Source organism: Thunnus albacares, chromosome 15, assembly GCF_914725855.1.
Source record: "Thunnus albacares chromosome 15, fThuAlb1.1, whole genome shotgun sequence".
Taxonomy (NCBI): domain Eukaryota; kingdom Metazoa; phylum Chordata; class Actinopteri; order Scombriformes; family Scombridae; genus Thunnus; species Thunnus albacares.
This window is the reverse complement of record NC_058120.1, coordinates 24,063,726-24,084,567: the sequence shown is the minus strand read 5'-3', so window position 1 is coordinate 24,084,567 and position 20,842 is coordinate 24,063,726. Positions and strand designations below refer to the sequence as shown.

At 41.5% G+C, this 20,842-nt stretch overlaps 2 protein-coding genes across 6 annotated transcripts in view; one reads left to right on the top strand and one right to left on the bottom strand.

Annotated features, from left to right (window-relative positions):
* The first annotated feature begins 502 nt into the window (after positions 1 to 502).
* On the top strand, positions 503 to 19,183 carry znf106a (zinc finger protein 106a). Of its 3 annotated transcripts, none has more exons than XM_044374053.1 (23): positions 503 to 599; positions 3,316 to 3,398; positions 3,788 to 3,849; positions 5,449 to 5,643; positions 6,888 to 8,822; positions 8,925 to 9,387; positions 9,482 to 9,551; positions 9,745 to 9,899; positions 10,350 to 10,410; positions 10,679 to 10,993; positions 11,361 to 11,836; positions 11,957 to 12,147; positions 12,489 to 12,526; positions 13,504 to 13,649; positions 13,780 to 13,914; positions 14,948 to 15,064; positions 15,846 to 16,037; positions 16,368 to 16,430; positions 16,563 to 16,682; positions 16,890 to 16,961; positions 17,100 to 17,171; positions 17,451 to 17,597; positions 17,696 to 19,183. In XM_044374053.1, exons 2-23 carry the CDS (start codon positions 3,318 to 3,320, stop codon positions 17,747 to 17,749), a joined length of 5,160 nt encoding a protein of 1,719 aa, XP_044229988.1. In that variant the 5' UTR covers positions 503 to 599; positions 3,316 to 3,317; the 3' UTR covers positions 17,750 to 19,183. The 3 variants fall into 3 exon arrangements, with proteins under 3 accessions (XP_044229988.1, XP_044229985.1, XP_044229986.1); XM_044374050.1 differs by having other exon boundaries at positions 13,486 to 13,649; XM_044374051.1 differs by having other exon boundaries at positions 504 to 599; positions 11,972 to 12,147; positions 13,486 to 13,649.
* The window catches only part of capn3a (calpain 3a, (p94)), a 16,061-nt gene continuing 14,253 nt past the window's right edge, over positions 19,035 to 20,842 (bottom strand). For 2 of the 3 annotated variants that reach the window (XM_044374054.1, XM_044374056.1), the window contains exon 21: positions 19,035 to 20,667. In XM_044374054.1, the coding sequence (XP_044229989.1) occupies positions 20,641 to 20,667 (27 nt within the window). In that variant the 3' untranslated portion in view covers positions 19,035 to 20,640. The remainder of the gene's footprint in view (positions 20,668 to 20,842) is intronic. The other variant, XM_044374055.1, reaches the window with a different exon arrangement.

Sequence of the window (20,842 nt, the reverse complement as noted above, 5' to 3'; positions counted from 1 at the left end):
ATAACATATCAATCAGAGGGACTAAACCACTACTTTTACTGCTGTACTTTAAATACATTTTGCTGCTAATACTCATGTACTTTTACTTAAGTAGAATTTTTCATGCATGACCTTTACTTGTAATTGAGTATTTTTGCACTGCTGTATTGGTACTTTTACTTAAATAACGGATCTGAGTACTTTTTCCTCCACTACTGTATATAAAGTAGTTAAAACTAGCTCCACCTCAGGCAGTTACTTAAGAATCTGAGTACTTGCTGCACAGTAATGTTTGAGGACCCAGTCATATCCTCGTAAATCTCAATTATTTGTCGTTACTGATAGTGAAATTGATCCAAATCATTTTTTCAGGGGCCTAAGATATGATTATTACACCGCACTTCTCCAAAAACAAATGTATCTTATGCCCTCAGTTAATTGTGTTACTACCCTATAAACTGGTTTACCTGGATTTCACCTATTATTTGGCAGTAAACCGGTTTTCCTGAACACCGATGTTCTTGAACGCAGCCTCAGTTTGGGGGCGAGGAGGATGCTGTTGTTAGCTTCAGCGGTGGATGAGAAAATGAAGTAGTCTCACACACACGGATATTATAAAGGTAGCAAACACTCATATCTCAGTTTAAAATGTATAAAAACATTATGTTTTAGCTGTACTCCCTCACAGTTTCAGTTACTTATTTAAATACATTGGTGGTGTTATGTTGTTGTCGCTGGCTAGCATGCTGTTGCTAGCTTGCTAACGTTAACTGGTTGTAGCTCTTAGCTAACAGTTCAAGACAAAGTTAACTCTGTTAGAAGTCTTTTTTATTTTTAACAGTTCATGATTCGTGCAGATTGGTATCTTTTCTTGCAAATTACTATGAAGACACGAATGAATGTCTACTCTGCTAACTGAACAGCTAAGCTACTGCTATGCTAACAACAAACAACTTAAACAAGCTTTCGCTCGTTGAGAAAGTTATCTGGGTTAGAGTAATTTAGATTGTAATACAGCTGTTATTGAAGAATTGTTGTGCCAGCTGACTAACTTTATTTGTTTAGTAGCGCTAGATGTAAACGTCACATGTTAAAATATTAAAGATACCCGATTTGTGATGATGAACTCCTCGGCTAACTTTAATCGCCAGATAGCTTAGAACCCGATGTTATGTTTTTGTTGCTGTATCTTTTAATTTAACTTAGCCAAAATGGCAAACTGTCTGGTTTGAGGCTTGCAGAAGAAAGTTTCATGTGGATGATACCAGAATATAATCCTTCATCAAGTGTGTCAGCATCTTCCTGATCAAGAAAGACATTTAAACTTGTGAATCATACCTAACATCACTGTACAGAAGTAGGTAACGTTATATAACAATGTCCTGACTGCTGCCCCTCGAGATTCAGCGGCGGATAGGGGACATGACCCATGGACCATACTAATATTATAAATAGAGAAATGGTGATGGAGGTATTGTGAGGGTCTTCATAAAGTTATAAACAGAATATAGGCCTAACTAATGGGGACGATGGGATTTCCAGACCTTACCCTTGGTCATTATTAGACTCTATTCTATAATAAAGTGTGCTGATTTGTTACTGTATATGGTAAAAGTTGTAAAGTTGTACTCAGATGGAAAAAAGGCACTTGCTTCATGTAGAATTGGCATGATGTTCAGGCCATATTAGCCATCATCACATCAAGATGACAGAAAACCCAGGCTCAGTCTTACTACACGATTATATACATAGATCCTGAGTTTTGTGCTTTTTATCCAGTGAAGGCCAACCTAGATGACCTGTCGATATGTTAATATAATTTAAGGATAGCTATTTTTGTAATAGGACAAGTGTTGCACTCGTTTTTCTTTTTCTTAGCCACTCAAAATCCTCAACCTAGCCTTGTCGGTCTTTGGCTGTGGGACATTGAGAGTCCCAGTTTTTCTATTTTTTGAGAAGTCTTTTTTAGGAACCAGCCAGATTTGAGTTAGAAAAAGATGCCTTTGCACACATTAATGACACTATGTGTGACTTCCAGTTAGATTGATACTTGAGAAGGGTCTGTGTGGCCAAAACATTGCATACTGTAGATAAATAAATCATTTACATGCTTTTATCAAAAGTGACTTACAGGCAAGGCAGGACAGTGGCTCAGAAGACAAAGTGACAATGACAAAGTGTGCTAGACAGTAGCTTTTTTTAAAGTATCATTAATTATTTATAATTTATAAAATAATTTACTGCAGATGTATTTCTTCTTTGTGAATCTATCTTCATCTATCATGCACCTGAAACCAAACTTGGCTGGATGTTCACACTGATATCCCGTGTCTCTAACTTCAGATTTTATATTTCAATTTACAAAACCTCAACAATAGAGATGGGAGTGATGTTTCCTTTTTGCTTTTTCTTGTGGTTTGGTTTTAGACAGTACCAAAGGTTATTTAGAAAATGACAGATAGTCTTTAAAGCTTTTCTCTCAACTTTCTATCCATCCCAAAGTTCATGAACCGGAAACATTTTAAAATAGATCAGGGTCTCCACCCGGTCAGTTGCATCTTGATAATGCACTGCTGTTAGTGTAGAGGAATTAAACGCCCACAGACATAACTTCACCAGATGACTTTTGGTTGGCGTTAGTTTGTGAATGTTAAACAAGTCCAGACATAGCTCTGGTGCTGCCATGGCTCTGCTGCTGGCTGCAGAGTTGCTCTATCAGCAGACTGGAATTAGACCAGTGTCCAGGTTGAACTCTGTTCTGGCATTTGGCTGTGGCACCGAGGCATGTTGTTGAATAGTTAGGTGTGGTTGTCAAGAGAAAATGAGCCTTGAGCTCCCCTCACCAACAGACAACATACTTTCATAATAACATATCCAACTGTTGTTGAATCAGACTATTTATAATAGAGCTGCAACGGTTAGTCAATTAATCGATCGGCAGAAAATTAATCGCCAACTATTTTGATAATTGTCTTGTTGGTTTCAGTCATTTTTAAGGAAAAAATGCTAAAAATTTTCTTATTCCAGCTTTGAAAATGTGGATATTGTCTGATCTCTGGGTTGTGAACTGTTGGATGGGAAAAACGAAACATTTTAGGTTGCGTCTTGGGTTTTGGGTAATGGTGATTGAAATTTTTCACTATTTTTTGTCATCTTAAAGACCAAACAAGTAATTGATTAATCGAGATGATAATCAACAGATTAATCGATAATGAAAACAATCATTAGTTGCAGCCCTAATTTATAATTCATGATAGTGTCACAGAGCTTTGTAGCTTTCTTCTTAAGCTGTAGGTGATGAATTATCTTATTTTAATCAATTCTCTCTGTTTACAGTTATGGGCGGATTTCAACCTGCAGTCAAAATGGCGAGAGACAGAAAGTGCATCCTGTGTGAAACGGTCCACGTGTCCAAGCAGGTAATGTAGTCTCAAATATGATTCACACTGTCAATTTGTAAATATTGTGATATTTTAATTTAATACAAATCAGGAAGTCAGGCTGCGTGGACACTCGCGTTACACAGTTGTTGACAAAATCAATAATAATTGTCTGACATATGATTGATAGAGTATTATCATAGTTCTGTTATGATGTTGTACACATATCTAGACTACCTGATGCACATTATTATCATGGTTTTGTGTTTATATACTTTTAAACAGCTTTATTACACCTTTTTTAAACCATCCTTTGCACTTTTGCATCAACATTCCTCTGTATCTCTGTCACCTGTGTTCTACATCGCTGGGACATGTAAACGACCCTTCTATCTATCACTTAACTAAACAAAAATGTGTATGTGCAGGAGATGGATGAGCACATGAGAAGTATGCTGCACCACCGTGAGCTGGAGAAGCTCAAAGGCCGGTGAGTTGTTTCCCCTCAGATAACCTGAACGTCAGCAAGATATTGATACCAGACAAAAAAACGTGTAATAAGTTTATTTTCCCAAATAATCAGAAATAACATTCATAATTTGAAATCAGAGTCGTAATATTTAGGTCAACGTTGTGAATCATCACTTTGAGTATAATTGCATCTTGTTTGACACACTTTTTGCGCTTATTAATGTTAATATAAAATCTTTGACTTTGATTCAAGGATTTTATTCGGATCTATTTGGGTTAGGAGGCACGTGTGCGTGGGCACGTGTTCATCACAGCTATTGGGCAAGTGGATATAGGGGCAGCTGTCTCAACTGTGGCATATATATTTAGACATAATCTCTCCGGAACAACAGGCATGACCGATAGAAAGCAACTGGCTATCTCGTGACTCCCATGTAGATTACTAAAAGTATTTGGCCCATCGCTGAGTTGGAAAAATTTTTGAGTCGAGCAAATACTGATTCAGGCTCGGGCTTGTGCTTTCTAAGTTACTGGGATGTCGTGAACTTTGACATGCAACAGTTGCATCTTTTCAATCATCATGTTCAGATTAATTTATAAAAACTTTGATATAAACACTTTGCAAGTGCCAACCATTGTAATTATGCAGGAACTTCATCTATAGCTAGATACAGGTCTGTGTGAGGTCTATGCTGAGTCTGCATTGCTGACTGACTGATTGAAATTCCAGCAAAAGAGTTCATCATTACTAATTTAACTCCCAACACCGCAGCTGAGAAATAACGTTGCAAAAAAGAAAGTAACTCTATCTTATTGATAAAGAGTTTGCCAACCGCACGAGAGGTCAGAAAATGGCAACATGCCATGACACAGATTGGAGAAAGAAATTGAGAAGGAGCCAGGAAAGTCACTGGTCATATCGGAGTCACAGGATGACATACTTGGGAGAGGTTTTGAAGCGGAGACTGTAAGCAGCTGCACAAGGCTCCAGTTACACAGGCTTTAGTTGGGATTGGTCAGCAGGGTCTGGGGCCTGTTTTAATAACACATGCCGGACTAGGGGGGGGGGTTGGGTCCTGGCTCTCGGACATGAGTGTGAAGTCAAATACAGACATTGCCTTCTGTAGAGTCTCAGAGTGCAGCGGACACCATCATGACAGCGCACTAGGCTGAGGGCACCGTGCCTCTCTCCCCTCCAAGCGTCCCAGCACTGTGCTGCATGGCTGGTTGTGGTGGCTGGACATTAACAACTAGATCAGCTCGCTGCCTGGGCACAGCTGCTCCTCCTGCCCTCAACCTGCCATCTATGGCCTGCTGAAGAAAGGAAAAAATACGATCAGGATGCTAAAGAGTTTAATTTATTTTTTTTTTTTAAACAAGAGAAAATTATAAGTTAGTTACCTCCTGATCTGTGACGAATAGAGAATTTGGACAAGTTGTTTTTTCAAGGAGTGTTGAGTATTCTCCTCTCCTGATTTTATTTAGACTTCGAAGTAACAGAAAGTAGAGCCAACGTGCATTGTTGCAGGCTCTGCAGGCAGGAAAAAACCAAACCAGACTAGATAAGAACGATGCCTGAAGGAACGATTGAACGCCCGCTCTCGCCTTCCCTCCCCAGGGACTGCGGACACGAGTGCAGAGTGTGCAAGGTAACCGTGGTGAGCCTGACCGATTATGCCAGCCACATTTCCAGCCCCACGCACAAGCAGAATGTCGAGGCCGCGGAACAAAAACCCGCCGGGCATGACCACGACGAGGACTACTTTGACCAGGCTTTGGTGGAGCTGATCGAGAAGAGAAAAGAACAGCTTCGGTAAGACGCTCATGCTACTGAATGCAGCTTCTTTAATGTTATTAAACTGTTAACTTGTAGGTGTTACATGTTCTGTGAAGTCGGCAGCTTTCTAGAAGTTGTTAAATTCATAATAATTGTTATTGAGATATTAACTGTAAACAGGTGAAAACCTAAATTATTTCCTTTTCAGTCATTGTGATAAAATGTTTTTTGAATTGCTTGTGTTGCAGATATAAGAAATTAGAAGTTTGAGTATGTTTAGTAAAAAGAAAACAAATTGGCACTTGATTGTAAACTCAATTTTAGCAAAGAATATTGCTGTAAAAATATTTCTCTAATTAATAATTCAGTTCTAGTCCATGTTTATATTGATTTCATGATTTAATAACAAATAAAAGGTGGGTAACAACTCACAAGCATATGTGTGTTTGTACATAAGCCATGTATAGTCACATTCTGCTCAGCGGTACTCATAGGCCTCTTTTAGCTGCTGCTTCACTTTGAGAGGCAGTTGGAGTCGTATGTCAGGACCGAAGCCTAAAAAATATCATGAGTGCACAGATAAGTTCAGACACATGCTGCCTCGAGTTTTCTGCCCTTTTCAAGTGACAAAACACAACCCAAAAACTTTGCTGTGAGTTTTGAATTCTGGAATAAATTACAAGAACTTTCCTTTCATATATACTTTTTGTTTTTAGGATTTTAAAAACATAAACCTCTATTAATTGGTGTCCTGAGACCACCTCTTGTAATACACCTTTTGTGTGCATTTTTGGCTGAAAACACACAATATTGACCTCACTGTCTCACTGGAAGAGAAATGTCTGACTGGAGCAGTTGGGAAAGTGTGACATGTGTTGAGACCGTTATAGGCAAACGCTGGCATTCAGCTGTCAGCTAGTCACATGCCAGATCTTTTTCTTCTGCAGGTCAACGCCGTAGGTCATGCAGTCAACCAATCCTTCACATGGTTGCCAGGGTTGCCTAGTCTTATTAAACACATTGAAGTGTGTATGAATCATACTTCTTATGCAATTTCCCAGTCCAAAGTTTTTTTTTTGGTTTACTTTTGCAGGTTTTTTGCAGGTTTTTTTTTACTACATTTCTTGTTAGGGCATTCATCACCACTGAGCTTTCTACAGATTTTCATGTGTACTCCTTATCTGACTCTTTGACATGGTAGCTACATGTCTGACATTATGAATATAGGTTAATGTAATACATATCTATATATATATCTGTATCTGTATTTTTGTTTGCAGAAAAGAGAAGGAGGCTGCTGCTGCAAAACTTGCAAAAGAAGAGGAGGAACGAAGAAAAAAGGAGGAATTTCAGAGGAGGCTAAAGGAAGCCAAGGAGCGTTTCCGGCTCCAGAGTGGCTGGCAGCAGCCTTCGCAGGTGTGCGTAGGATCCAGTCAGCACAATTCATGGTACAGGAGCAACCGATATAGTGCCAGAGCAGGGGATGCACGACCCTGGCAGAACAATAAACAGGGAAAAAGCGCCACCTGGCATGCTCAGGAGCCTCCTAACTTTCAGAAATGGGCGTCGGGAGAGTTGCATGGTGGAAGCTTGCACAACCAGGAGGGTTTGGGCAACAAACAGTGGCATCAGGGTGTATTATCTGGCAGTCAGCAAAGTCGACTGCCCTGGCTCAGCAATGCAGGCAGCAGTAATGGGGTCTATGGCAGAAACAATATTTCTCAGTACCCACAAAGGAACCGGCCTCTGAGCTTGTTGGGGCCTCCTCCCACGTATCCATCTCCACCAAGTTTTTTCACCGCTGCTGTCAACCAGTTACAAAGTACAAGCAATGACCGGGGAGATCAGCAGGGCGATGGGCTTCAGAACGGGGAGGAACAAAATGCAGAATGTGATCACAACAGCGCTAAGAGCTCTAAGACCTTTGGTAGCAATCCAAAGCTGGACAAAGCCTGTCGCTGGTCACCCTATCCAGTCACAAAGGGTTTTGATTCTGTACTCCATAAAGACACTTTATCAAACTCATCAGAGAAGTATCCCAAAGTTCCCAAACCCCAGAAGCAGGAAAAAGCACCAGAAACCAGTGCCTTTATCAGGCACTCTCGACCTGAACAGAAACCTGGGCAGTTGACCTCTAGTGGACAAAGTGTGGAAGAGAAAGGGAAGCTGAAAAAGAACCCCAAAAACAAGCCCAGAGATAGGAGTAGCAGCGGCAGTAGAAGCGGCAGTGGTGTGAAAGACGGCCAACAGAACTCCTCATCTGGTCCCTCCAATCAGAAGGCAAATAAAGCATTGCTTCATGAAGAGAAGAAGCTTTCCCCAGTTCCTGGTCTCAACAGTGGAGCTCAACACAGTAAGGCCTCCAGTCAAGCACATCCACAATCAAAGTCAACTACAAAGCACAGTGGAATAAAGTCCCCTCCTATTGGGCCACTGCAATCAAGGCAAGAACGGCAGCTCCCAGAAACATTGAAGAAAGCCAGAGAGATTGTGCTGGAAAAGAGGGGCTCTTTGGATAGCTCCAGTAACAACAAGCTGGAAATGACTCGGCACGCTGTGGAGGAACAGCTGAGGGATCATGTACAGAGTCAGGTCGGAGTGAATAAAGAGAACAGCTGTAGGCAGAATGCAGTTAAACAGACGTTACCTGACTCAATCAGGCCCTCTCCTCACGGAGAAGAGAAAGAAAAGCTTGCATTGTCGTCTTCAGACAGCAGCCAGTTTCTCCAGTCACTGCAAGTTAGCACCTCTACCGTGGAGAGCTCAGAAGCTGCCACCTCCAGCAGGGAGGACGAGGAGAACAGGAAGAGCTTGGAGAAGGAAACTTGCTCAGAGGCCCCAGGTGAGGCCATGCAGGCTGTTGAAGCGGGGCAGGGCTCAGAGAGTGATGCCTCCAGAAGTGACGAAGCACAAATGGTCTCAGGGTCGAACGCATCAAGTCTGTCGAAACTTGACCTGCCTCCTGTCTTAAAACGAGACCTGACCAAACACATCAGCTCCAAGAGCAAAACAGGTGGCCACGAGCCCAATCTGAACATTGCCAGACGGGTCCGTAACTTGAGCGAGTCACGGAGAAGCGACACCGAGAAGGATTCAGGGCTCAAACCGACTGTGCGGCAGCTCATCAGCTCCTCCGGGTCCCGACGCAATGTGAACTGGGAACAGGTCTATCAGGAGGTCAGGAAGAAGCAAGACAAAGGAAAAGGCATGCCAAGGTGAAATATTGAGCTTACATTTAATATTTTTTGTTTACGTATGCAGTGATAAATTCTTTCAATTTTTTTTTTAATTCCCTTTATTGTCCTGTGTCCCTCTAGGTTTGGGATAGAGATGGTGCCATACGACCAGGAGGACCAGAGCCAGGAGGAAGATGACATTTCTCTGCTAGAGGGTTTCCAGTGGGAGTCACTCACAGACACTTCTGGCCCGGCTGCCTCCCGCAAACGCTCCTTATCAGAGAGCAGCCTCGTGCCGGCATCCGCTCACGCCTTGTTTCCATCCCACATGTCAAAGGAGACGGCACAAAGAGAAGGCCGCAGCCCAGAACAACAGGGAGCCTTGATTTCTCCTAAATCTTTATTTGCCCAAGGGAAAGACAATCAGCAAGAGGTGGAGCAGATGCTTGGTCACTATGTGTCCAAAGCGCAGAGGCAGCCAGAAAAAATAACATCGGGGACAGTGAAGACTCTCCAGAGATCTGACTCAGTGCTTGGGGACAGCAGTTCGGGGACGGAGCAGTTGGACGGTCAGGGAACAGGGAAGAGGCGAAGAGCAGCTGCAGTGAGTAAAGTGTTGAAACAAGTATCACTTTTATTCGTATTATGCAAACAGGCAGAATGCACAGTTTTAACTGTTTCTTCTTTCTGCCTTTCAGGATGTCCCAAGCCCAGAGACGTCTTGCTTGGAACACAATAACAAAAGAAGGAAGATCAAATCCAAAAGAGGTCAGTATCTTTTGTACAGACAAATCTGGGTTCTGGGTGATCTCACTTTTTTGGGTGCTTTTACCAAGAAATCTGTCCAGGAGATCCCATAAAAGTGGTTATATGTTAGAATTAAAGTCACCATATGGCATTAAAATCCAGAGTTGTGTCGTAACCCAGTTGCTAAAGTTTCATTTGTATGTTTTGGGTTCAGAGCGTTTTCATATCGACCAGCTGCTGGCTGTGTCTCTGCGGGAGGAGGAGCTCAGTCGTTCCCTGCAGACCGTGGACACCAACCTGATCCAGGCCCGGGCGGCACTGGAGGCCGCCTACATGGAGGTGCAGCGACTCATGGTGGTAAAACAACAGGTGGGTCTGCAAACAACAAATGTAAAAGCACACGTGTAACCCTACACTTTTTATTTGGATCCATGTGTGAAAGAGACTGTTAGTATTGTCTGTTTGAGTGGCTGATTGTCTCCTGGCATGTTACCTGCTCCTGGAGCTTCTGTTGTGCAGTTGAAGCTGATGTTTACAGAGCTTATCCAGTATTTGTTTTCTTGCCAGCGGCTTTATTATTTCCATTTTTGTGGTAGTGAGAGTGTACCTGGTGTAGAACTGTCCAACAATGACAGTCTGTGCTTTAAAAAGAGAAATAATTATTGATTTTTAGTCTCTGCCTTTAGACTACTTATTGTCCTTGCTTTTTCTGCAAATGTCAATAGTATGATACTAAGTTAATCATCAACCTCATAGCACTCACTTAGAAGCAGTAATATTCACTTCCTGATGGCTTTTGTATGGCTTGGTCTTTCTCAGATGACTGTAGAGATGAGCACACTAAGAAACAAACGCATCGACTTACTAAAGGGGATGCAAGGTAAGGACGTGTCTTAGTATGAAATGCATGAAATTGTTTTGCAATAAATACATTAAATAGTCATTTTGACTACTCAACTACATTTGAGGTTAATGTGTAGTGTAGCACAATTTGCATGTCATTACAAATTTCAATAATTATAGCAACCAATTTATGCTGGAACCAATTTGTGCTAACGTTGCCCACACACATGATGTATTTATAATGAGTGCAGTAAGCCAAACTGACATGAAATGAGCCTTTTGTTGTGTGATTTCTTCTTATGCAGGTAGTTTAGACGTAGCACCTCTGCTCAAACTAAAAGAAGAAAAGATGGATTCAGTGGAAGCTGAGCCATACATGCCCTCCTGCGTTACACTCTCCTCTGTTACGGACACTTCTGCCGCACTCAGTCCTACTCAGACTGCCCAGCGTGCCTCCCCTCCCTCCTCCAGCCTTCCCTTCATGCCTGTAGTAATCAAGCAGGAGCCCCAGTCTCCTGTCCGTGTCAGCTCAGAGCTGGACCACGTGGAAAACACAACTTACTGTGCTCACAGCACCACTCCGGAGCTGCCGGTCGCTCCTGTTTCAGCATCTCCACCAGGTAACATCATTCAATGCACAGTTTCAGTATATTAATGTTCCCTTTGCAGAGCGACTTTGACCATGGACTCAATTAAGTGCGTTAAAGTTAATAAAACACATAATAGAAAGCAATGAAAGGTAGCCTCTGGAGTTCCTGACACTTACTGCTACATAACAACCTGCCAGAGAAAGGCCAAATATCCAAAACATTGGCTCTTTTTATAACTTTCTTTACAAGAAAAGTCCACGTGGCACCTTTTAAAACATATACTGTACCTCTTAAGGGAAAATTGATAAAATGCTCAAAAATGTCCTCTCATTTTCTCATTGTTCATGTAAGTTAAATCTGCAATGTATTGATCTATGTGCCTCTGAAACTCTTGCAGACCCCACCCTTGACTCGCAGCTATCTCCTGAAAGAAACCCAGAGTGGTACCAAGCTAACAGAGAACATGAACGAGAGAGCTTTGGAGAGTCTGTAGACTGCAAAGAAAGCTTGTCAGGAATGTCTGAGACAACTGACAAAGCTTCACAGGCAACAACGAACTGTCTCACTTTGCAGGACTCCAAAGCCTCCGTAAAGCTTCTCTCAGCCAGCAGGAGGGGCTCTGAGGTGGGAAGCCTTGCCGAGTGTTCAACCACACAGTCCTTTGAAACCCCCTCAGTGCTTTCAGTCCTGAATATGCCAGCCTCTCCCTCTGAACTGAGGAGCGGAAAGCGAGTAAGAAAGCTGAAGAAGAGGAAGGTGTTGAAGAAGGCTCAAGGGACGGAGCAGCCCGAAAGCAGCGACACCGAGGTGGACGCAGAAGCCTCCCGGCCGAGGTGGCCTCGACCGCGCAGGAGACCCAGTGGTGGCTCTCAGGTCAGTACCTCCACTCAGCCTAGAGAGGGTGCTGTGATTATGGAGGGGGGCAAAGAAGCATCTGTGTGGTTGTTACCAGCCATCAGACTTGAGAGATTAGACACAGAGTCTCTCAAACAGATGATGCTTCCCCAGGTGGCCCCTGCTGAGCAGACAGTGACCGTTGATTCAGAAGACAGCATGGAGGTCACAGCGGTCTGTCAGCAGCCCCTCATCCAGGTCCCAGACTCCTCCAGACCTGAGCCACAGAGCCTGGCCTGCAACGAAGTCACCTCCACCAGTGACATGGAAGTGTGTAAATCCTCTGAGAGGTGAGACTCAAATTCTTCTTACATTTTAATTACACTGTCAATTTATTTTTTGCATTTGTACAAGAAACACTTCTCCATTGCAGCCTATCAGAAGAACGATTATAAATGGATATTAACAATTATTTTAGATTATTGATTTAATGCATTTTACAACAAAATAAAAAACGTATAAAAACTAGATTGTTTTGTTTTATAATGACCCCCAGGTTCTCTCACAGGTGTGTTTGCAGGAGAGCAAACACCCACTAATAATAAACATAAGAAAAAAAATAATTTACAGTGCACTTTTCCAAAATCATCTCAGATAATTCTGTATTAAACATTGTTTTTTTCCCCCACAGTGACGCACCACTGCCAAAGATAACAAAGGCCTCATCAGGTACGTTTATTTCTAGAGTTACTTATGCTATAGTTTAAGTTATATTTCTTTGATAGCACTTGGCATTTCTTGTTTCACTCAACTTACTGGTACAGAGGAGGTTATATTTCTAAAAGCGTTTTCTTGTATAATTTATCACGAATTGATTAATTACAATCATTTAGCATTTAAAAATAAGGGATTACGTTTGTCTTAATGTAATCCCCCCCCTCAAGTGCGTAGGAGAACCTATGGTGGCTGCAAGAAAACAGGCCCTCTCTAGAACTAGTGTTTGGTTTGTCCATTCTGGGCTACTGTAGAAACATGGCGGTGCAACATGGCGGCCTCCGTGGAAGAGGACCCACTTCCTCTGTAGATATAAAGCGGTCATTCTAAGCTTAACAAAAACACAACAATTCTTATTTTCAGGAGATTACACGCTAATTAAAACATACTTATGAAGATTATATCCCATTTCTGCCAGACGCCACTAAATTCTCCACGCTCGTCCTTAAAGTTTGAGGACATCACCAAACATAAAATCCTATCACAAACCGAGCAGCCAGAATTAGAAATGTCATACTCCAACACCAAGCTAAAATAGACTCTGGAGTACCCAAATTACTTTTTATGGGCAAGATATTCATAGAGCTGTTAGATGACAGTGATGAACGACACAGCTTTCTGAGAATGTGTATATTTAACCTGATGCATGTTGAGCGTTGTTTTCTCCCTCCTTTAAATGTTCATGTCCGGACCACCGTTTGGGAGAACAAAAACATACAAAAACTACATTTACAAAATGATTAATTGGAAATTTTCCTGTAAATTTGAAGTTGATACCAAGTAGGTGTAGGGGAAATAAGGAGTTTTGAATTTCTACATTAAAACAGATTATGGAGAAAGAGAAACGTGTGTGCACTTCGCAATGGACTAAACATACATTTTTCCTGCCATGTTGATGCTTGTGCTCCTACAAGTATTTTTGCATTTCCCAGATGCGTCCTCTGACCACGGTGAAGATGATATTCCCACTGAGGGAGTGTTCGAGGGCCACCAGGAGGCGGTGAACGCCATGCAGATCCACAATGGGCTGCTGTACACGTGCTCAGGAGACCGCACCGTCAAAGCCTTCGACCTGGTGGTGAGTGTCGACGGAGCCCTGCCGCTGTTTGTCTTGTTGGATCCACAACTGTATTAATTCTTATTTTAAATTGTATTTCATTGAATGCAACGTCTGTATAATCTTCTGTTTTCTGTTGTTGCTGTTGCAGAGCCATAAATGTGTAGCTGTGTTTGAGGGTCACAGTTCTAAAGTGAGTTGCCTGTTTGTGTCCGCTGCTCCCTGCCTTCATCACCGCCTTTATTCTGGTTCCAGTGACCAGACCATCCGCTGCTACAGTCTCAAGGTAAAAACACACATCTTCTTCCATTTCATCTGATTCATAATTATCTTTACGGTATTCCACAAATTAATTGGTTTGTTGACGTCTGCGTGACAAAAATGTACTTCGTTTAGTGAACTTTAACATGACTTTTGTTGTTCTTGTCTTCTTCTATGGTGTTCTTTGTCCTGTTCTTATTGATCATTAACTGCCATTTTTGCAATCGCGGAACCCATCGGCTATCTGTCTGATGAACAGCCAATATTTCCGATGTGGCAAGTGGATATCTGTATAATGGATATCCGGGCCAAGACTTCCTCTTCCGTGTGCTGGTCGTTGTTTACAGTCCGATTAGCAACTTGAGACGGTCCAGATGACAGTTTGGCAAATCTCTATAAACAGATATCTGCATATGAAAAGAAAGCTAATAAAAAGCTAAATTATCGTCAGACGATAGCCGATGGGTTTCGAGATTGCATTTCGACCAATGCGTTCCGCCTCTTTTGATCTCCACTTGGACTGTTTACTCTCATGCAACGGACTACAAACGGTAACCAGAACACTTCTGGTACCAAAATCTTGTCCTGTTGGCTACAGATTCTGCATTCATATGCAGATATCTGTTATAGAGATTAACATTTTTGTGAATCACAATAAGTGACGTATAAAAATGTCTTTGTTTAAATGTCTCACTCTTTACATCAAGTTGCATTTAAATTTATAGAGATGTTTTAATTCACTGTAATTCAAGTATCACTGCATTTACACTTAATATTCAATTCAATTCAATACAACTTTATTATCTCTGTAAGATCAACAGATACACAAACAACATTTGATAGGAAAGAAAGAAAAATGCTGTTAATCATAAAGCTAAAAACAGTCAAAGGTTGTAATATTTTTAAAAACTATATGTGGAATATTTAATAAATACATATAAATACCTAAACAACAACAAAAAAGGATACAACCTAAAAAGATACACCAGGTAATGAAGCATAAAAAGCATTTATTGGATTCAGTTTGTGTGATGTTTGATGTTCCTTCATGTCCGCAGACACGAGAACTGGAGCAGCAGTTCTCTCTGTCAGACCGAGTCCTCTGCCTCCACAGCCGCTGGAAGATTTTATACGCTGGTCTGGCTAACGGCACCGTGGTGACCTTTAACCTCAAGGTGAGAAATGCAGCGAACCACAACATGGAATAAGCAGTGAAAACCCTCCACAGTAATACTGCTGTTACTGTGATACTAATATGTTTATTCTGTCTGGGTTACAACAGTGATACAGAACTTGGATGTTGTTTAGCAGGTCTGGAAAAGCTACTTAAATTATATATAAACAAAGTGATCAAAAAAAAACCATCTAAATCTGCATCTTCAGCCCCAAAATGTTGACTCACAGTAAACACTTGTATGAAAACTTCTTTACCCATAAAAAAGTGATGAATCTAAACTGCAACTAACAATTAATCTGACAATTATTTTCTCAATTAATCAATTATTTGTTTGGTCTATAAAATGTCAGAAAATGCTAAAAAAACGATTCCCAAAACCCGAAGTGATGTCCTCAAATGTCTTCCTTTGTCCCAACCAACATCAAAATCCAAAGATATTGTGTTTATCATAGAGGACTAAAGAAACCAGAAAATAATCACATTTGAGAAGCAGGAATCAAAGAATTTTGGCATTTTTTCTTCAAAAATGGTTCAAAATGATTAATTGATTATCACAACAGTTGCAATAGAATTACACAGCGTGCTGCAGTAGGTGCACATCACTGAGGTCAAGTCACCTGCTGTCTTTAAGTTGAACATTTGCAAACATTTGGAAAAAAAACCTGCAATCAAAACTGATTTAAAATGCATCATGAAACGTCTTCAGCTCTGTTGACCGGAGGTGGCGTTCTCTCTCCAGAGCATTTCATCTTTAGTTTATAAATTCTTTGTTGGTTTAGACAAACAAGCAGATGGACGTGTTTGAGTGCCACGGGCCGCGGGCCGTGAGCTGTCTGGCCTCATCGCAGGAGGGAGCCAGGAGGATCCTGCTGGTCGGCTCCTACGACAGCACCATCAGCGTGAGAGACGCCAAGAACGGACTCCTGCTGCGCACGCTGGAGGGACACACCAAAACTGTGCTCTGCATGAAGGTAGGAGATGTCTGGGCTTCTTAATGTACTTAATGTTTGACTTAAGAAGGAACAAGATTGTCTCAATGAGAAAAAGAAAGTATTGACACAGAAAGAAACAGGCACAAGAAGTTTTGATGCTTTTTATCTCCTGTGTTGTTAGATATGCATTTTAAAGGCAAGGAACCATACTAAGATACAAAAAATACAAATGTAAAGAAATGTAGGATTATCTGTTAAAGTAATTTAAATGTTAATTACTGTTTTAAGACTAAATTTCTCTCCCTGTTACATGTTCTGAGTGCAGTGTTAGTTTTTGTTCACCTCATTGTCTCTGTCCTCTGCTCTCAGGTGGTCAATGATCTGGTATTTAGCGGCTCCAGTGATCAATGCGTCCATGCACACAACATCCACGTGAGTCAAACTGTTCATCTCTTCTTACACAAAAGGATGTGACATCACCACGAAGTTAATATTATTATACTGTACTTCTTTTTAATAGTTTCTCTTTACGTCACACTTTGTTTTCTCTAACACACTGTACAGACAGGAGAGCTGGTGCGGGTCTATAAGGGCCACAGTCACGCCGTCACTGTGGTGGCCGTCCTGGGGAAGGTGATGGTGACCGCCTGCCTCGACAAGCTGGTCCGAGTCTTTGATCTGCAGGTGTGCCTCCTCAAACCATCTGTTATTATGAACGTCTTCGCCCACTGACACCAGACTGATGTTGAATTGTGGCGTTGACATGTTGTCTTTTTATATACATGTGCGATTGTGTTTCCTAAAATAGGAGGTGAACAATCATGTTTAAAGCTAAACAAAAAATCTGATCTAAGTAAGAACATTTGAAATAATTAGTTTTCCTCTCCTCAGTCCCATGAGCAGCTGCAGGTCTACGGGGGACACAAGGACATGGTGATGTGTTTGGGCATCCACAAGAACATGGTGAGTCATCTGAACGGACATACTGGAGACACTCATCATCAGTCCTGTCTGTAACCCATCAAAGAATCAACTCTTTTTTTTTTTTTTGAGCTTAAAGACCAGATATGAACCGTGAGTTGTGTTTATCTGCTGTTTCAGATCTACACAGGCTGTTACGATGGCAGCGTGCAGGCCGTCAAGCTCAACCTGATGCAGAACTATCGCTGCTGGGTAAGACGTGAATACATGTGTTGCTGATCAAGAGAGTTTTTGCAGGTGATGTAAAATAAGAAAAAATATCTTTTACTCAGCTTATCCTGGTGGCTGGATTTCACTTGGGTGTATGTATGTTACAGTAATGGTAGAAATCAAGAAAACTGATGTTCACATGTTCAGATAATTAATTAATTGATTGGTTAATTGTTGCAGCTAAAGCCAGGCTTTAACGTGAACCTGACTCTTTGAGCGTGTCCCTGGTTGTTAGTGGTTAATGGTGTCTTGCGTTAACAGTGGAACGGCTGTTCGTTGGTGTTCGGGTTGATGGAGCATCTGCAGCAGCACCTGATCAGCGACCACACCTGTGCCAACGTCCAGACGTTCAAGTGCCGCTGGAAAAACTGTGAAGAGTTTTTCTGTGCACGCAACAGCTCCAAGCAGGTATAATAAACCTTTTTACTCCTGAAATTTTAGTTTTCTAGAGCTTCTTTATATGCAGTTTGGAGTTTTATACTGTTTTTTTTTTGTTTTTTTTGCAGGGGATGCTCATGCACATGCAGAAACATGCTGAGGAGACTGAACTGGAGCCTTAAGGCCGGTGGGAACGTCGTTTCCCCGTCAAGCTCTTCCCCCTTTCTTGTTACCTTTACCCCCCCTGTTAACCTCCCATATTGGGGGGGATCTTTTTGGGACCCACTTAACTTAGCAGAGCTCCTGTCGAGCCTGATGAGTGGCGTCTGACGACTCCATCCTTTATGTTCGGTGTTGGAATCCAACCATATTACAATCACAAAAGGAGGGTTGGTTGTGCTGTTGTTGTTTTTTTTACGTTCTACAAACAGGCCTTCCTCTCTTTCTGTCTGACCATGAACACTGCAGTTCCTCTTTTCACTGACCAAAATAAGACAAAGATACACGTGACTTTTGTTAATTGAAGAAACTTCAGTGTTGCCGGGATCAGAGGGAACGTTATGCTTTCTGTTGAAACTGCAAGTCAAACCAATAATCTTTTTCCAGGTTGGTTGGCTACAATATGGCATGGGTTAAAGAGATGTTTTTATTGTTGTTGTGCAGTTGTGACGTGTCTTGTTGAGCAACCTTTAGTTCTTTTTTTCTTTTTTTCTTTTATGAAGTTGACATAATTCGTTCGATCATTCGTAACGAGTGATTGAAAGTGTTTGTGGAAATTCACGGTGTAGTCTCTCAGGCTGTGAATAAGTCAGCAGTCGTGATTATTTGTTTTTAAGAGTTTCACTGTGGTGAGAAAATTTATTTGTTTTTTTGGTTTGGTTTTTATTTTATTTTCAGAAAAATCCTTTCTAACAATTATTTCGTTTTTTTTTTTGTGGTTTCGGATTACGTTTCTTTTCTTTTTGTTTTGTTTTTTTTTTTTGTTTTTTTTTTTTGTTGCTCATTTGAGATAAAGGTGTTGAGGGACTGTGGTGCAGTGTTGTGTGACTTGGCCATTTTGACAATTAACAATTTGCAGTGATAACAGAACCAAGACGTGATCGTGTGTGTGTGTGTGTTCATACATGTGAACATGTTTATCTGTGTGAGTTTTTCTTCCTATTTGTCCAAAGAGTGGCGAGTAGGGAACCCCCGTTTTCCATGAGTGAGTGTGAAGTACAGTTTTTATCACATAATTTCCACTTTGGATATGTTTTTTTTTTTTTAATTATTATTTTGGGGCATCGAGCAGAAGGCGCTGGAGCTCTATTTTCCACAGTGAAGATAGTTTTCTAATGAAGGAGGTGAAGGTTTAGAGGAGGTGTTCGATGGAAGAGTTTGAAGGAAAGAATTAGGATTAATCTCCCATGCCATACCTCACCCCCCCCCCTCCCCTCTGAAAACAGGCGCAAAGCCACTTTTTTTAAAAAAAAGGAATAATCAACCACTTTTAACCAGTGCGATAGCCCAGCCGATGCTCTCTTTGGCGTACTTGGTGTGGTTATGACTCCTGGTTGTTTTGTGTCCTCTCTCGAGGATGAATTCTCAGCCGAGTTAACGTGACGTTCTCACAGCCGCCGTCTTCTAAAAACCGCCTCACCAGCTCGTTTTTTTTTTTTTAAGTTAGAGGAAAGCATGCAGTTCACCTCTTACCTGGCATTCCTGAGTTTCTTTAAGTTTTTTAGTTGTTATATCAAAGTTGTGAACAGATATTTTTTAAGAAAGTGCAATCGAAGAGATTTAATAATAATAATAATAATAAAAAAAAAATGTTGCAACATAATAAAACCTTTTCCTGTCTTCTTTATGCTTTTATATGCCGATTTCATGTGAGTCTTCTGTGTCCAAATAAAACACATTTCAAAGTCAAAACTACTGGTAACGCATTCAAACCAATAACTACACATTTATTTATTTATTTTCTTTAAATGGTTAAAAATGCAGTACACTCATTTGACCAAAGCCTTAATAGGAAAAAATCACAAAAAAGCTGCAGTCCAACCCATTAGCCATATTCTTTCAAATCCATATTTTAACCTCGAACGTTTGGTGTTGAGAAAAATCTTCGTCGGCTCCGCAGTTTTGTTCTCGAATCTCCTCCGTCATCGACATGCAGAGCTGAAACACTGTCAGACTGGACAAGTTGTCAGGGGTTTTCTGTCGGGGATGGATGGGAGGCTGGAGCTGAGATGAACAGAAGAAGCCTGAGTTTGTCCACCAGGGAGTGCTATCCACAGGACTGGAGCACATAAGATGCCTCGTCACTAGTTGGGGTGCGTGTGACTGATTCTAGGGGCCCACAAAAAAAAACTCCAGCGGGAAATGAAATCCTTTAGAAATGTGGTTATGAGAAAGGTAACAGGTGTAGGAGTGATTCACAAGTTTATTCACTGTCCACCAGAGAGCCCAGTTCACTGGGATGGATACAGGAAGAAATGCCCTCGTTGCTCAGTTTTGATAACAGAGAGGAAGAAGATAACAGAGGAAGGGGGGTGGATGAAGGAGCAAAAATTCAGTCATAGAGATAACAGTGACCTAGTACAGAAATGGATTTCTGGGAGCGGCTCTGTGAGGTATTGTGACAGAAAAAAAAGAGGTTGTGTGTGTTTTGATGCCTGAGAAAAGTGCGGTACACTTGTTGCAGGAAGATTGTCTTTAAAAAAAAAAAAAAAAAAAAAAAAAAAAAAAAAATGATGAAAACGAGGCTGATGACTGAGAGGAGAGACTGAAATTTCAGTGATAATGGGAGGACAAAGGCGAGACTAAGGGAACTGAGAAGAAGAGGAAGAAGTATGAAAGAGAAGTTGAGAAGCATGTTGAAGGTTGCACATGTTGCAGCAGAAAGAGCAGGGGGAGGGATGGAGGGATGGAGGGGGAGGGATGGAGGGGGAGGGGGGGGGGGAGGTAGGGAGGGAAGGCTGGAGGTGAAGTGGATGAGAGCTAACGGCGGTCGGGCACACTGAATAATGAGGTAAAGGCTGGCTTGTCTGGTCCTCGTGTGGAGTGGAGCTCACCTGGGAGAAGATGGGCCTTTCTAGGCATACATGGTCAACTGGAGCCACTGCAGACAGGGAGAAGAAGGAAACCGGGTCAATATAATGAGCAGAGGACAAAAAGCAGCAACAAAGTGTCAGAAACACTGAAATTTGCAAGTTTACAAGTTTTTATTAATGCAACATTTCAACCTGCCATGAATTTATATTAGAGTTAAGATGAGAAATTCAATCAAGAGCAAA